General features: G+C 41.2%; 1 protein-coding gene across 3 annotated transcripts in view; it reads right to left on the bottom strand.

Moving 5' to 3' along the window:
• PID1 (phosphotyrosine interaction domain containing 1) overlaps positions 1-18,302 on the bottom strand; it is an 89,978-nt gene that overhangs the window by 48,538 nt on the left and 23,138 nt on the right. For 2 of the 3 annotated variants that reach the window (XM_064457729.1, XM_064457731.1), the window contains one exon: positions 5,281-5,427. In XM_064457729.1, the coding sequence (XP_064313799.1) occupies positions 5,281-5,427 (147 nt within the window). Of the gene's footprint in view, positions 1-5,280; positions 5,428-8,019; positions 8,038-18,302 lie in introns of those variants that run through there. The other variant, XM_064457730.1, reaches the window with a different exon arrangement.

Genomic DNA, 18,302 nt, shown 5'->3' with positions numbered 1-18,302 from the left:
CCTAAATGACTATTACACAAGAAATTAGAATCAGGCCGAGAAGGGCAATTTTAAGACAAAGTTTTATTTATTTAATAAATATCCCAATGAGAAACATTTTATTTCTATGGCTCATAATCAATATTACCTGCTATTCATTCTATAACCTTATTATGAGCTTTTCCCTTGCAGACTAACTTCTAGTATCTGCTATACTGGTGTAAATCCTGTTGCTCAAAGCATGTTGAGACAGTTTCACATGCACAGAGATTTATTAGTAGGGCTGACAGTTGATGGCATGCATTGTCTCTAATGGTGAAAGTTACTGTTAAGAAAAGAAAAATGAGAGAAAAACAGAGAGAAAAAAAGGGAAAATACTCTTGCCAGGAGCCAGCCAGGCCAGAAGAGCAGCAACAAGGGCAACAGGCTGCCCCAGTGGCTTTGGTGAAAGGGCACAGAGCTGCAACTGGAGGACATCCTGCAGGAATGCAGAGGCAGGCCCTTGCCATTGCACACGTTAAGGTCCCTCAGGCACTGCCCAACTCTCCCAGAAAACACCTCAAATCCATCTAATAGGTTGACACAAGTGTAACAACAGTAGGTGTGTCCCAGAGTTGCAATAGTCAAGCTTGGTGCCTAACTCCTGACACCACGCTGTGCCAGGGAAGCCCAGCTGTAGCCATGGCTCCTTCCGGCTATACAGGCACCAAATAAACCCCACCATAACCACCACCCTGCATCAAGGTTAGAACAGGAAGCATTTTCTTTTTGCCGTGTGAGTGAAGCAATTAAGCTAGTCTGAAAGACCAAGTTCCATTTATTTATGTTACTTCTTGGCTATTTTTTAAATCTCTATCCATATGTGCAAGACTTGATTTTAAAATGCTAGTATGACTCTAATGCCATTTATATATATTGCTAAACAATACTTCTTATCTTTAACTAAGATACACCATCCCAGGAATTTCAGCATCATACCCTCCACAAAGCCTGAATTAATAATCTCACCAACTCAATCCAATGAGGCAGGCAAGCAGTAAGTATCATGCCTGCAAATGCCATATCATTAATATATATTTTCCCATTTAATAAAAGCACACTCTTCAAAATGCAATTATTTGCACTGCTTATGCTCCTCTCATCTCTGCCTCCCAGGCTGCTGAGAAAAGCTTGTCCACTGGTGGGAACTGGAGGAATAAGATCGCCTGACCCAGGTGGGTAACAACAATTTACTGATTACTCAGCACTGACTTCACTTTGAAGAGCCTTCCAACAGAAAGAAAGAAAAAAAAGAAGGTTAAACCTATGACACTACTTCAAAAGTCACAGGCAGCATTTTTAACCTCTGTCCTTTTGCATTACTGCAGCAGTGCCTGGAAAAGCTACAGCAGAAGAGAGAAAGCCATTTAGGCTGTTCCCTCCATGCCACCACCATAGCTCAAAGGGACAGAAATCAAGAAACATTAGAATCAGTGTGAGCCAATTAGGACATTGAGAAAGAATAAAACACACAGAACTTAAACAAAATCTGTTAAAAGGCACAGAGAAAGCATGTATTTCTGAGTAGAGAGCAACTTATTTTCTGGAGATACTCCAGAATTTCAGTTTCCATCTGGTGGCACTTAGTGTTGTGATAAGGGAAGAGGAGATTTCCAGCTGGAACACAAGAGTGCACAACACTTGACATGAAAGACCTGCAAGCAGAACAGCCACTGTCTAATCAAAATCCTTAGGATCTGAAAAAGGATGGCACATTTTTATAAACACAAATCTAAATCATGCCTGTATACAGAAACACGTTCTGTTTAAATAAAAGCGAAGTAGGAACCTGGGACTGGAAGTGTGGTCCAGCTAGGAAGACCAAAAGACTTATTCTGACTCTTTTGTATCTTTCCCCAGCATAGAGTGGTTTAGCTTAAGTTGAGACTTGCCATTTACAGGTATACAATAAGCCAGTTGGGTTTTTTCATTCTTTGGAGCAGCTACTGACCTTACAACTTGGTGCTTCAGCACTCACAAGTGCCATGTCTGTCACAGGAAAAAGGCAGGATGCACGTGGGTGCTCAACTGTGGCTGCCAGAGAGATGGCAAACCTTTGGGCACTGCATCCCACTGCCCTGCTGCAGCGATCTCAGCTGGAAGAGGATGAGAAGCTATGGTTCCTCTAGGGCCAGAGACCTGCCTCCCACCTAACGTACACCATGGCTCAAATGAAAGCAAACAACCCCCAGGAAATACCCAGAAATTGTACCCAGAAATCCTGCTCCATGTTTGGTTGTCTGCTGAGTGGGGCTGCAAAAGTCCAACCCCAGGGTGCAGGCCTGTCACTCCCCATTTGCAAACAGAACTGGTGGGGAAAGGAGAGAAGGAGGGCAAGGGAGGTGCCTTTTGGGAACTACAGCCTCTGAGTCAACCCGTCTCACTGAGCAACCAGCACCACAAACTCTGAAACATGTGCACCTAAAGCTCTGTGCTGCAAATCAATGCAATTACTATCTATTTGTCCTGTTTGGTGAAATTATACCCATGAGTCTAAAAAGGTGGGAACAGTGACAGCACAGCCAGGCCAAGCAGGCAGGTGTAGACATGCAGTAACAGGAAGAACGAGTCTTAAGCCTTGTGTTATAAGTAAAATTATATTTTAGGAAACATGATGGCAACAAAGTTGCATCAGATCTGGAATTGGGTAGGAAAGACCAGCGCTCTGATTTTGTTAAATTATTTAACTTTCCAGTTTTTGTGGGGGCTCCCCCTAGATTACTTCAAGCAAGACATTGCCCTGCTATTCTTAAAACCATCCCATTCAATTACAGAATGAGATTGGATCTCAGCAGAAAAGTTTTGATTCTTCAGGACTTAACAGCTAAAGCCAAATGAAAGAGAAAAGAGAAGCCTGTATTGTGATGAAAGGACAAGGGAAAGAGCAATTGCATAAGGGAAACCAATGCCCAGGGTCTGAACAGCAAAGCAATGTGTCAAGTTCCCATAACAAAATGGTGCCAGTTGAGGCTTATGTTAAAACTGTGCAATAAAATTAGATGTCTAGAGCCTCTGTCAGAAGAACGATGCTATCTCATTAATGGGATTACATAGAAAAATTGGAGGGCTTTCAGTCAAAAAGAATAAAACAATTAAGGATCAAAAGAGTGTGACTCATGAAAAAGTAAAAACTGGACGCGGTGCTCTTGCCTGGAAAGCCCACGGCTCAGAACCAAGAGAGACTTGGTATTACTAGCAACACCACAGCATCTCCTGCCTTACACCTGGAGCAACAGTGATAGATCAGACCCCATGAAGCAAAAATTCATATTATAAAATACTGGCTTTGTTATGGCAACACTATTATGATATCACTCAGCAAGAAACTAATAATCAGAGGGGGAAGAGGAGAAGAAGGCTAATTACCTATAAACAGCTGGAGGATACAAGCCCTGTAAGAAAAGAATATATGTAGTCTGGGGGGAGGGAGAAAGAGATTGTGTCTAGAGAGACTGGGTAAAATCAGAGCCTGTCACAGTTAACAACTGGAGAGGATTTTTTAGCCATAGGAACAACATATATGTGGAATCATCTTCCCAAGGGGGGGTACTGGAAATCATAACCACTCAATCTGAAGAGGGGCTGGCCACCATCCCAAAAACACCACCATAAAACTCCAGCACTGACAGGAGGTGACCTAGCTACAGGGGGAAGGTGAGAAGGAGAAACAGTGCAAGCAGGAAAGGGGGAGTGTTGTGGCAGCAGATTTTTCCTAGTCATCACTACTATGTTATATTGCAGGAAAAATAAATGAATAAGTAAAACAGGTCTCTAAATATAGAATGAGATTCTCTCCACTGAGAGGTTCAACATTTCTCTGCAATCCATCTTTTCCAGTTGAAGGACTGTAGGTTAAGTAAAAAGATTCATTGATATTCTACCCACATTCACAGAGATAAACTGATTTCGAAAAGCATTATTATGTCTGAACTCTCTCTCACTAGGGGTGAAAGCCAGATGCTTTGTGAACCATTTTTATGATAGCTAATATTCTCTAAAAATTCACCAGATGTCAACACAAAGGACAAAAGACATCACTGTGGAAGAGCAGGTGCTACAATCTACCGTACAAAGCATATTAGGGTCACTTGCCCTGCATTCCTCTATGTCACTACAGGGCAGCACTGCTTCAACACCCAGCAGCGGTCTTGTTTCTTGGCCATTGTGACAAGCAAAAAGCCAAACAAAAAAATGACACTTCCCAAGAAGAAACTTCGCTGAGGAAGGGTCAGACCTGGAGGTGCCCAAGCAAAGTCCTTTACAGCATGCCCACAGCCAGTGCCATCTGCACAGTATGCCAAGAGAAATGGGAACACACCAGAAAGCAATTTCTTCCAACCTCACCTCACTCACAAGGAAGAGTGTGTGCGCACACGTGTGTGCATACACACTGGCAGGGGAGGGGGTTAGGACATGGAATTGCACTTTGGACCTTATCCAGTACATGTAACATCAGGCAACAGCTCTTCTACAGCAGTGGAGACTGAAGCCCAGTTCTCTCAATTTTCGCCAAGACCCTCGAGAGCGGGTGGATACTCCCTACAACTGACAGCCAGGCTAGGTGAAGGGGATTTGGCAGCACAGGCCAAACTGGTACCCACCTCAATCTGCGAAGCTGCCCATGGCTCTGCAAGGCTAGGCGAGCTCTGCAACCAAGGAAATTGGGTCCAACAGAAGATGCAGACAGAGCAGATTTTTTTTACTATTTTTGTATGGTTTCTTACCACAGAAGAACACACTCGAAGCTCTTAAGCCATTAAACTTTAAAGAAGAGCTTTTTCAGAAGCTGTGGTTTGATGTAACTGGGCAAATTCATCTTGTTGCTTAACCAAATCAAGATCTAACTCTCCTTCCTACCCCTTTTTTCCTCTTTTTCTCTTTAAAAAAAAAAAACAAAAAACAAAATCAAAACGAAAACAAAATACCCACAACCCCCAACTAACCTTCAGTTTTAAGCTGCAACCCTATTTCAGTAGGTATATACCTCTATTAGTACAGACTGTTAAACGCATACACAGCATTTGGCCCTTCATCTCCCATCTCATCACTAGCACCCAAACCTTTTTTCCTGAAGCACAAAATTTCTGGTCAGAAATACCCAATGACTTTTTTGATTGACAAACTTTATAGTAATAGTAGCAGTTAATGGGGTTTCCAGAATAAGAATGACCATGTTAGTTTCTTTGAGCTCTTTAGAGTCTTCACACATACAGGAAACACCTTCATGGTGGTCCCATTCCTTAAGTTTATACCCCAAAGTACCTTGCATCCAGTGTGAGTCCGGGTCTTCATGAGGGGAGTTGTGGTGCACAGCTCAATGGCTTCTGGTTCGTGGAAGATCACTGTCGGGAGAGGCTCTTTCCGAAGCGTTAGGACATTCAACTTAGTCTTTAACATGGTCTGAAAGTGCTAAACAGAGGAAAAAAAAAAAAACAAACACAATTATCTATGAGAGTTAATAGTTCAACATGTCTTCGTGTTTCACTTGCTGTTCAGTGCCTTGGAAGGCACACACAGAATTAGAGGATTCATTAGGATCCATGTATGTCCCAAAAAGGGTCTGAATTCAACCTCTGATCACTCCCAGGCATATTATAAAACTGTTCATAAACCCAGTTCCTCTACTAATGACCATAGGGAGGGAAGAACAGGGCATCAAACACCATTCAACGAACTATGGATTCAGTCATTTTTGTTTTCTTTCCCCTGTACTTAAATCTCATCCCATTACCCTTTGTAGGTGTTACTGTTGTTACCATGTTACCAGGAGGTTCCTGGAGTGTGTGGAAGATAACTTCCTGATGCAGCTGGTAAGTGAGCCTACAAGGGGAGGTGCCTCGCTTGACCTGTTGTTCACAGAGAAGGACTGGTAGGAGATGTTGCAGTCAGAGGCCATCTTGTGCTTAGTGACCACGATATGATTGAGTTCTCAATTCTTGGTGAAGTAAGAAGTGGGGGTCAGCAGAACCACTACCATGGACTTCTGGGGGGCAGACTTTGGCCTGTTCAGGGCACTGGTTGGGAGAGTCCCTTGGGAAGAAGTCCTGAAGGGCAAAGCAGTCCAGGAACGCTGGGCACTCTTCAAGAAGGAAGTCATGCTCACACAGGAGCAGGCTGTCCCCAAGTACCACAAGACGAACTGGTGGGAAAGACAACCAGCCTGGCTGAACAGGGAGATTTTGCTGACACTCAGGAAAAAAAGGAGAGTCTACCACTTTTGGAAGAAGGGGCAGGCAACTCAAGAAAAGTACAGAGTCCTTGTTAGGTCTTGCAGAGAGAAAATTAGACAAGCAAAAGCCCAGTAAGAACTCAACCTGGCCACTGTTGTAAGGGATTTAAAAAAAAATGTTTTTACAAAGAAGGACGTTGAGGTGCTGGAGTATGTCAGAAAATGGCATCAAAACTGGTGAAGGGTCTGGAGAACAAGTCTTATGAGGAACGGCTGAGGGAGCTGGAGTTGTTTAGTCTGGAGGAAACTGAAGGGAGACCTTATCGCTCTCTACAACTACCTGAAATGAGCTTGTAGTGAGGTGGGTGTTGGTCTCTTCTCCCAAGTTGCTAGCGATAAGACGAGAGGAAATGGCCGCAAGCTACATCAGGCGAGGTTTAGATTGGATATTAGGAAAAAAATCTTTACTGAAAGAGCGGTCAGGCACTGGAACAGGCTGCCCAGAGGTGGTAGAGTCTCCATCCCTGGAGCTGCTCAAAAAACGTGTAGAAGTGGCACTTCAGGGCATGGTTTAGGAGGCATGGTAGTGTTGGGTCGGGGGTTGGACTTGATGATCCTAGACGTCTTTCCCAACCTTAATGATTCTATGATTCCTACTGAGCTGAATGCCGCACCAGTTTACCTTTAGCATGTGAATTTTAAATTCTCTTCCTTTGTAAGTAATAGTTCCTCTAGTCTCTACTATAAATGCTACTACTGGCACTAATCAATAGACGTCATTCAAAACTTGTCACTTGCTATAACAGAGAAGAAATAACACCCAAGGCTTTGGTGAAGAACTATCCAAGTGGACAGTAATGTTGTTGAATGAAGTTTCTTAGCAATTGCTTAAGAGTGAAGAAAGCCAATGCTCAAAAGATTTTCAAATCAATTTTGTGGAATCAGGGGAGTCAGAATTTTTTCAACATTTAAATATTTCTTTGAACTGACCTTCATTTGAAAAACTGAACATTCTTGCTTGCTACTACATATCTAAGGGGGAAAATATGCAGATATGAAGAAAATCCATGTAGTATTTCCAGCTAGTAACATACTGCAGCACTGTCTAAAGAAATATGCATTTATTAAAGTTCCATAACTTGACTCTTATAAATCAGCAATTAGACACATGTACAATAACTCTGGATTACTCTTATCAAAACCAAACCATTTGTTCTGCCTTTTGATAGGAGATTCTTAACTTGTTTTGCAGTCATCCCTTTCGTCAGCCCCCCCCTTCACCTCTGCAAGGCAGACAAACATTACGAGGTCTGGCTTGCAGAAAGAAAGATGTTAAGTGATTTCCCAGAACCATACCAGAAGTCTCTATCAGAGCTAGAAAATCAACTCGGGCCCTTGCTTTTCAGTCCTGTGCTTCAGGTGAGGAAAGTGCCTATTAAACATTTTATTTATACACAGGGGATGCATCAACTGTTTAGATATTGTGCTGTTTTCATACGGAGTTTTGTGGATTCAAGTTTTCTATTGAAAATGCATGAGAATTTATTGGAAATAAACTTCCTACTTAAATCAGAAATGCTGTATCATTAGCTAACTGAAAGCCCGTTAACACACTTCTAAAACAGTTTAATCCTTAGCTTGTTAATGTTTAGGTCTAATACTGTAGTAATATTGGTATTAGTGAATTTAATTAAATTAGTAATATTAGTCATACTAATACTGTATACTATATATAAATATAATAATGGATCTAGAGCATCTTAAACATTCTCATAAGCATATTCAAGGCATAAACACTAAAGAGTCTGTGAAAATAGTACTTGTTTTCCTACCTCACACATGAAGTTACAGCCTGTTACAGCAATACTTTAGGACCTCTGTGCAGTTTGTGCTAGCATTCGAGCTTCCATCCTAGTGAAGAAATCTACTCATTATTTTTCATCCTGCGCATATTACACATTATCCCATTCACTCTCCCAAACACAGCTCCAGCAAAAAAGAGTACTCCATTTCAGATGACTGCATATTATAGAATATTCTTTGACACATATTTCTGGAGATAACAGAGCTCTCTGCCAGCCAGGACTAACCTCACTGAGAAAGCCTATTTCATTTTACCTTTCAGTTACAATTAACAGCCTTTTATTTGGAGTTTCCTGGTTTTCTCTGGTGAAGTTGTTAGCAAAGGCTAAACAACAGATAACCAGCCATCATGAGTGTAAAGCAAGCTCAAAGTTTGAGATCCTGAGTTTGAACGAGCACCGCTGATTACCAACTGCAGCGCTGGGCTTCTGGTCCTATTAACTAATTGCTGCCTACTACAACTGCAGTTCTATTAGCTTGACTTGCTTTTACATATAGGCTCTAGGTTCTTCAAGTTACTGCAGAGGTTGTATTTCTGGAGGAGAAAATATGCAGTAGGGAGAGGGTGCTGGAGACCTGCTGTGCGCAGGTCATGATGATTCCCTGCCTGTGACTGTCCCCTTTTCATGCACAGGGAAATGCTGTCTCCAAGGTCATCTGCTGCCTTTTGCGTGCAGGGGATGGGAGAGGAAGGCAGAGACTAAAAACTTACCTAAATGTATTTTTAACCTGAAGTTGTACTATTTTGCTGGTGGGCCAATTTTGGATCAAACGAGAGGTAATGGTTGCAAAATATCACGTTGAAGACGACCCTATCCTAGCATTTAACTTCCCTGTCCCTGTGTGCTGGAAGAGCTCTGTTTCAGTAGAGGATCTGTTTACAGAGGTTCTCAAATAAAGAACGGTCCTTCCATTAGATACTCAATAGATGAAAAAACTCCATTTAGCCCCTCTGAGTACTGAGCTTGGACATCTGAAATGGTTGTTCTCCTTTGCTAGCATCTCTATCAACTTCAGTGGGACTACTGACAGAGAGCACTATCTGACCAAAATGAGGAAATCTATGATAACGATCTACTTTTTTTCCATGTTTTAACAACAACTTATACAGTCAAACAAGGAAAAAAACTACTCTCTGCCTTACAAAGGCAATTCAATACTTGTATGAGCAGCAAGTTGGAGTGGTTGGGTGCCAAAAACATTAGAGCACAATTGGCAGCAAACAGATAATTAGTTGCCAAAGAAGTGCAGGACGGATTTGGGGGTGGACACAGAAATAGCCTTTTCCTTTGGACTGCATGGCTAGCACAGACAACACTGCTCTCCCTGCACACAGGTCATATGATGGCTGCCATAAGAAAATTAAGTCTCTGCCAGGAGACATCACACAGTGAGCCCCCCCAACTAAGCAACTTATTTAAACACATGCCTAACTTTCACTATGTGAGCAGTCCCAGTAAAGCACACGTGGGTAGTCAATGGGATTATTCATGTGCTTTAAGCCAAGAACAGGATAAAGTGCTTCGCTGAACCCATTTCTTAGTTTCCTCTTCAAACTGGCATCTCCTGCAGAAACTGTTGGCAAATGCTGACCTAAAACAGTGGCCAATGTATTTTTTTATTAGAGGCATTAGCTCTCTACTGCTGTAAATCCAGAATATTTCTTTAAAGCCCTTAGGTTCACAAAGTTCTTGAAAAGCATGACATCGGCAATTCAATGAATAAAGGTTCACATTTCACATGCCAGAACCACTAGGTTCATTTAGTAGCTCTTATACTTTTGATGATTTTCAGTATTCTTAACTGACATGACTGTAACAGCTCAAAACTGCACATCATTCATCTTTTATCCATTTAGATAGTGCTACTGATACAAACTTTACATTTGAAAGAAATGCAAGGAACAACAGAACAGTAAGAAATTGGCAGCAAGTTTTAAAATTCCTTGAGCAAACAAATTACCTTAACTGCCAAAGAAAGGATCAGAGCTGTAATTAGCATGGTATTTTCCTATTTGCTGAACATGAAAACATTTAGAGGATAATTTAAGTAAAGCCCCTAATAACATTGGAAAATTATCTTAATACCAAATCAGTTTTGCTTATTCAAGGATTCAAGTTCCATCATTTTCTTTTGCTTAGTTTACCAGTCTTAATGGCATCCTTTCCCCCTATAGAAGAAAAGTGAAGGATGCATATCTGGTAGCCCAAACCCATTGCAGGCCAAGGCTGTCACTACAGAGGTACAATATATACTTGCCTCCTTGGTGACCTTCAAAGTGTTCCGTATTTCAATAAAAACCCTGTTATCACTAACCCTCTTAGCTACAGGTTAACTGAACATAAAAATAAAGAACTTCTAAATTGTTTCCAATATATTTCGTTGTGAGCTCAGTCACACATTAGCTCTGGATTAACTATTTTACAGCATCCAATTTGCAAATTTTAGGTGCTATATATTTAGTCCAAGCACAATTTCTTTGGCTGTTAAAACTAAAAATTAACAGCATTTGGATTTTGGTCTAGTTTGTCAGCAAAAAGACAGTCACTTCCACACCTGAGGGCAAATGTCTTGGAGAAAACAACTGTGACTCTATACAGTTAAACCTGCCTTGGAGGAGAAAGGATGCACTGACAATTTGTAATAATAATGCTAAACAACACTTCTGCACAGCTCCTCATCTTCAGGTCTTAACTGAAGAGTCACTGCTGTTCACAACATTGAGTACTCAGCAGCCAAGCCTGGGCTAGGGGATCTTTTCATTTTCATGATGGAAAGAAAACAAAGACTTGAATTCAATAAATCTAAGAAAGGATTATATATGAAATGTGAGTATAAAAATAAACATCAAGAAAGAGGGGACTGTAATGCACTGTAATCTGTAATCCAGCAATAGGGGATGAGCAAAATGAACAGAGTTTATAGGCTGATCGGGTCATGACACAGTGAAAGTATGCAAGCACCTTAGCCCTTAGCCCACATTATCTGTTAACATCAGCATTACAGCCAACACAAAGTGCATAAACGGGCACCACATTTCCAGATGACCTATATTTGGCCAAATTTTTCCAAAGATACACATTGAGTGCAAAGCCCAGAATGATAGGATATTAACTTGTGAAAAAGAATTATTCTAAAAGTTCAAAGCCTCTGAAAGAGGGGTTTGCCAGAATGAGAAGCAATCCTCTGGGCAACTCATCTTTCTGCAGCACCTACAAAGGAATTCCCAGAAGAAATCCACGTTAGAGCATCAGCATAAGATCAGTCCCTGGAAAATTCAAAACTAACCTCTATAATTTACTATTTCAGTGCAAGTACTTCTTCTACCTTTGAAATCCATTTAGTTCTGGAATGAAACCAAAACTTTTCAACGGCATCCCACAGCAAGACGCAGAAGCCTAGGAGGGGAAAGACACAACCAAGGGCAATGAACTGCAAGAGAATTTTAAAAAGTCCAAATGTCCCTTTTCTTTGACGACCAACATATCTAGTCTGTAGATACAAGACTCCACTCTCTCACGCATGGTCAAAGGAGGTGAGATGACAACACAGTAGCCCTTTATCGAAATTATACCATCAGTGACAAGAGCACTGCTGTGACCTGAGGACTACCCCACCCCAACCCTCTACCTTCTCAGCAAGAAAAGAATTCTGATACTGTTCATAGGGAAACTGATCCATTTCAAGGCTTTGTTTTGTTCAAAGCAAATGCTATCCAGTACAGATAAATGTCATATCTGATCCATTTCTTATTAAAGAAATATCGTTAATAGAGTTTAAATACTTTCCCCTCCCCTATATTGAACTCTACTGTACTATATTTATTTATCCTTTACTAGCAGTAAATCATTCCATCAGCAGCCTGCTCTGTAACACAAAATTGACTGGCATGCACAAATCCAAGGTCACGTCATAACTCTTTATACTCAAGCAGATCCGGCCCGAGTAACCTTCTTGAACCCAATCCAACCACAGAAATATGGTTATTTAAAGCCTATCTCATCTAGCATGTTGAGAAATATATTTTGCCAGCCTATCAAACTAAATCCATTCAATCTCTTCCAGGTAACAGATGCTACTTAGGTGAAAAAGCAGGTAACTATGTCTGAATGTACGTCTCTCAACTGCAAAGAAATAGCAACGGGCACGAGGGGATGACGGACTTGCCTGCAGGTGCCCTGTGACATGCTGTGGAAGTAGAGGAGCTTGGGCAGGCCCACGCGCGACTCGGCATGCCCACACTGCGGGCATAGCACCCCCAAGGATCTTGGGGCAAAGCATCTGGGAAACATTGTGCCACAAAAAAAAAAAAACCCGAGACCTTCACCACCCCTCCACATGCCCAATGCCACCCTGCATGGTACACGTTAGAAACTGAACCAGTGCCTGCCACCATTTCCCCTCCTCACGTCCCCCTACTCCTACCGCCCCCCTGCCAGATAGCATACAGGAGAGGCGGGCACAGCAGGGAGCGTTTTGGCGCATAAAAGAGTAATCTGCATTTACCAGAGTAAGCTCAAATCTGTATGACCGGACACTGAGCAGAAGATGGCATCAAAGTAAGCAAGGTGTGAGACTGTGGAAAGGAAAGCACCAGGAGAGCCAGCACCCAGCGTGCTGCAAGCAATGATCCCTGTTGCCAGGCACAGAAACCCTCCTGGACTTCTGCTATTACTGACTGTAACAAGGGAGTCAAGGATAAAGCTCTGATGGAAAAACCCATACTATACAGAAAAAAACCCACAGATAAATGAAAGGAGGACACAGGACTGCAGATAGAAAAGCAGGACGAGGACACAGGGAACCTTTTTAGAATGGCAAGCCCAGCTGTATGGTACAGGGGTAACCAAAATCAGTTGAGTGTCAAAACGCCTTTCAGCAAAGATACCACTAGATCTTTGCACACAAGCACTGAGAGTTATTCCATTTCACTCTAGTACCAGTTTCTTGGATAATTTTCTTCTTCCTGCAGTGATAAGACACATCTCTCAATAACAGAAAACTATCAAGATTTCATAAATAAGACTTGCACTCCCTATCGATAGCCCTGATCACACAGCTGCCTGTGTGACAATGCTCACATTGCCTTGTTTTCTTACAAGTTTAAAGAATTTCTGTTTCCCTACACTTTAATTCATGTGAAACGTTTTGTTCTCAGATCCTGTGTACTTCAAGTTTGCTCTGGCTGGATGCCTCCATTCTGTTGCCAAGCTTACGCGATTCCAATCAGCAGGATCGCTGCCCAAACAAAACACAATCCCAGATACAAACACCCTCCAAACTGCAGGGAACTTTAGAGCCAGATGAGAGAGTTTCATGACTGATCTTCTAACATCTCTCTACACACGGCCAAACTAAACCCCCCGACCTAAGCAAATCTGAATATACAGGATATTCAGAGACCAAGTTCCCAGTTTAGCTGTAATTGCTTAAATCCTGACGTCCCACTATAGAGATCCGCATCAGAGTAGGAAGGGGTGAACATTTCAGGACACTCATAATCATAAAAATAAAATAAAACCTCCCTAACATGTCAGTGGAGGAAGTAAAAGAAGTCACAGTACTAACATAAAAAGCTCTTTGATCAGTCTCTATATTACAGTACCTAAATTCCCAGTCCATTATTTCAGTGGAAGGCATGTGGATGTGGTATGTGGAAGATGAACATCTGAATACGTCTGTTTGTATTTGGGCTTTTACAGCTCATTATTTACTGGTGACTGTTAAAATCTTTTTTAAATGAGTTGGAGATTCCAATGCCTGGTGTTCATGGCATATATTTTGTACAGGAATAACTTTTTTTTTTAGCATCAACAGAAATAAAGCACAATGACTTTCACCAATGTATCAACTGAACTGCGCTCATAACTGCTTCCCAAACTTTTGGCCCCAGAAATCACTGTTAACTCTCAAATTGTAATAACTTTGTCACAACTGAACTGGCTCTCATGCCACCCAAACCCAATTAACAGATAGCCATGTTGTGTATTTTATTAAATGCAACCATTGCAAGTAATATTTACGCTTGCAGTAACGACTTTGCCTTTTTCTTCCATTCCATCCCTGAAAACGTTGGTCTTCAAACTATGTTCAGAAGTCCAGCCTGGGAAGCACAGCTCCGTTACAATGCACCGAAGGAAAATAAAGTCATCCCCATTATCTGCTGTTCATCTTCTCATCACCAGAGCAGCAGTACCTCCCCCAAAAGCAGCGTGTCTTAGTGCAAGCCTGGAATTTTAAACTATATTACAATTTCAAAACTATCAGTATGCCAGAATTTCTCTGTGCAAGCACAGGTATTTATCAGCCCCAGCATTTTTCAGGATAAATGTCAGCCAGAACTCAAGCCCAGGACAGGACAAATGGTTAAAAAGGGAAAAAAAAAAAAAAAGTAGAAATAAATGAGGAAATAGGAGCTGACAAGAAAAGAAAGAACAAAGTAGGGCACACAGCAGCATAGATATGCTCACTTTGATTTTGAGCTGACCTCTTCGCTGCTTTCCAACATTTTTCCCCTAACATGAGTTTCCAGTAGATGTATTATTTGGTATAGTTGGCCCAATATTAAAACAATGGAATCCTGCAGGATGAAGGAGGCTGTTGCTTTTTCAGTTTGCTCTTGGAGGCTTTCCAATAATTTCTGTGTCAGAGGATGCTTTAAAAAGTTCTTTCTCCTCACTCTGTGCCTGGCAGAGCAAGCCCATCTCATACAATACCTGCCAGACAGCCACTGCATTCCCCAACACAGCCCTTTCAAAGCCAGCATTTCACTCTCCCGCTCTTCTCCTTCATTTTTTGCAATAAATCAATAACTTGTTAAGGAGCTATGTAGTTCAGTGACCTCTCTCTTGCCTAAGACTTGTTTGCTGAGACGGGGTACAGACTGGATGACAGATGCCTGCTACAAACAGTGAATTTGCCCCAATTATTTACTAGAGGTAACGTGCCTAATACTATCCAGAAACAAAGGGTACACACTCTTGCCAAAAATGCTTATGCATTGCTTAAATATAAGCCAAATGAACTTTTATTGTAAGTCTAATGAATTCTTGTATTTACAGCTACAAGCTAATGAGAATCTGTTCCTTTCTCTAGAGCTGTCCATTTTATCACCGACTCCTTTGATGTTAATCTACAGCACTGCCTTTTCCAGGTCTGAAACACCCCCAGGATTTAAGCCTGGCATTCTTGAGGATCTCCGAGGGGTCCTCCTACTTCCCATGGACACAAGCCATCTCCAGATGAACAGACCTGCTTCTTCAGCAACTCAGGCCTTTTAGAAAGCCTCTATCAGGGTGCAGCTGCCCAAGGCAAAGAGGGCAGAGGGCAGAGGGCAAAGAAAGAAGCCTGGTGGCTTCAGCCTTCCCTCTCTCCACACATCCCCATGAGCACCATCAGTACATGCTCCAGAGCATACCCAAGGGAACCACGCCTGGCCAGTACTGCTGTCCCATCCCATGCACCTTCCCAAGTGGATTTCCCTGGCCTCAGCTACGCTCACAGGCACTTTATCTACTGCAATATTACTCCTTTCATGCCTCCACCAGAAAATTATTCATCATGGGGAAACTCTGCTAGGATTTATGGACATATAAACCTTTAAGCAGATGATGCAGAACATAGATAAAATTTGGGTCCCGCTGCAGTGCAAATGCATAACCCCTGTCCCCAGGGGGACTTCACACAGTAGGTCTTCCCACTTAAAGCCATAAATAAAAGCTGCACACCAGAAAGCCTACATCAGGAATAAGGAATTCTACAGAAAGTGATCAAAAATACCCTTCTACAAAGTGTCTCATTAATTCAGCAAAGCTTTAGAATTGGATAATTGATAGGATTTGCACCAAGAAACCTTTACAAAAGAAAATCAAACCAACTCATTTACATTCCTGTTTCTCCTGCAGCTACCTTACTGGTTAAGCTGAGAAAAAAAAACCAGATGCAAAATTACTCTGCTTTTTCCAGTGCAGAATGAGTCAAGTAAAGCAGTTGAGGACGGCGCTCACCTTTGTTGGGTCTAATCTGCGGCACCCATGGACAGAACAGCCTTCTCATATCCATATCCTCCAGATATAAAGGTTGAATCTGCATGGGTTTTCAATGGTTTTCAAAAGTAATTAATATTTTCTGATGTTTCCATTTTTCTGATTTTCAAAGGCCTTAGCAATTGACAAGAAGGGAGATTAAGCTTCCAGGTTTTCACAATTTAAGCACCCAAACCCAAAGACACTCAGAAACTCCAGCTTCTCTGTAAAACCTCAGTTGTTTCTTCTTTACCTGTCAGCAAAGTTCAGATAATTTTGCAGAAGCCTAACTAATCTCTCAGCTGAATATTAAGTTTCAAAATGCTAGTGATTATACACATATATACATATCTATGGTTCTTAGAACAACAACAACAAAAAAGGCAGCAAATCCTTCCAGAAAAGAAATAAAATATGCACCATGAGATTCAACCAGATGCCCTTATCCCTCCAAGGCATGTTTAATACACTGTCTGCCAGGACATACGGGACCAATTAAAAAGAGCTAACTCCTCACACAGGCACTGCAGCGTCACTCTGGAGGAATCTACAATTGATTAAACAAACTCAAGTAATTCCATTCTGGAATCACGTGCTCATTCATAACCAAACCCCAGTCTTTAGGAATCCCATATGCCATAAAAAGAACCATCCCTGCTTCCACAGAAACCCACAGAAATCTGTGGCAAAACAAATCTAGTTCAACAGAACTAGTCCCCATCTTTACTGCTGCTTTACATGTGCTACTACCTGCGCCAACATGAAGAATTACTACTACTTTTTAGAGTAGTAAATTGATATTTCAGTGTTATAATTCAACATTACCAATTAAATGAAGACCATCAAATGACTGAAATATTAAATTGTTTAACTACAGAAAATAGAAGAGCTCAAAACTACCCAACATTCCCTTCCAGCAAGACCAGCAGAATTAGAAGACTTCAGGCCTGTGCAGGCTACTTTCTCTTTTTTCCAGTAATTATACTCCCACTTTTGTCCACTCTGCTCCAAACTTTGTTTGACACATCAATGACTTGCAAGTTTTCTACACAGAAAACAGCTGCAGAATAAACAATCCCACAGAGTAACAGAAGAGAAGGAACATCTTTATTCTTAGTACAGCTTCCACTTTCTTCCCCCCTCATTGATTGCTGACCACCTTAAACACCATCCATTCTCAGCCACTTTACAACTTAAATAATTTTGCACTGAAAAAAGCCAATCAATTTTGAATCTGCAAGTTTTGGCTCAACTTTGAGAAATGAAGTTGCAGAAGAAACAGGAATGTAAATGAGAAGTGGTTTGGGGTTTTTTTAATTAAATGTTTCTTGGTTCAAATCCTGTCAATTATTGCAAACAATATTTTAACATATTTTGGGCTTAGGGGAAATGAAATAATATAGACCATCAACATCTAGGGAAAAGAGCCTGGGCTGTTAAAGCCCTGAGTTTCTTTAGATGCAGATCTAATATATATTCCTGTAATACAATACAATGCAAGTATTCTGAACACCCATGACGTTTACGGTCTCCAGTGTACCTGTGTCAGGCAGCTAGTTAAACAGATGTGAACGAACCAACAAAATTAAAATAAATGAACTGCCTGCCCAGCGTTTCCCCACTGTCTTCTTTCTTTGCCCCATTCAATTTAACTTAGAAGCATTACTGATGTAGTTATTCCACCAACCCTCAAAGCACATAGAGCTGTAATTCTACAGGAGATGTTAACAAGGCAGCTTTTATCGAACTTTGTGCATCTGAAATCTAAATTATTTACCCTGAAAGAGAAGGGAGTGAAAGAATTTAGGGGCCTCTGATAAAATATTGAAGTATTGAATCTTGTGAATACCAATCAGTCATTCCTCTGGGGAAAAAAAATTTCAGGACAAATATTTCTTTTAATCAGAAGAGGCTTGTATTTGGCTGAAAATACCACACAACTGTGATGCAAAATGTTTGAGCAGCTTTACAAAGTCAGTCCTCTATAATTATACCAAGACTGCTAAAAATTCCGCTTTTACAACCACCACAAATAAATAATTGTCTAAATAAATCCAGTAGATTACCATGCAAAAATGTGTCTTCTACAGCTTAATCTTGCAATAATGCTTTTTTTAGTATGTCTCTCTGCCCAGATATCCAGCTTTTATTTGCATTCTGACCACAAAACAGAAAGGTTATCAATCTTAAAATTCTTTTTTTTTTTTTTTAGTACTTTAAATTTGTCA

This window comes from Phalacrocorax carbo, chromosome 7 (genome assembly GCF_963921805.1).
Source record: "Phalacrocorax carbo chromosome 7, bPhaCar2.1, whole genome shotgun sequence".
NCBI classification, from domain to species: domain Eukaryota; kingdom Metazoa; phylum Chordata; class Aves; order Suliformes; family Phalacrocoracidae; genus Phalacrocorax; species Phalacrocorax carbo.
The sequence above is the reverse complement of the archived record's forward strand: the minus strand, read 5'-3'. Positions and strand labels throughout refer to the sequence as shown.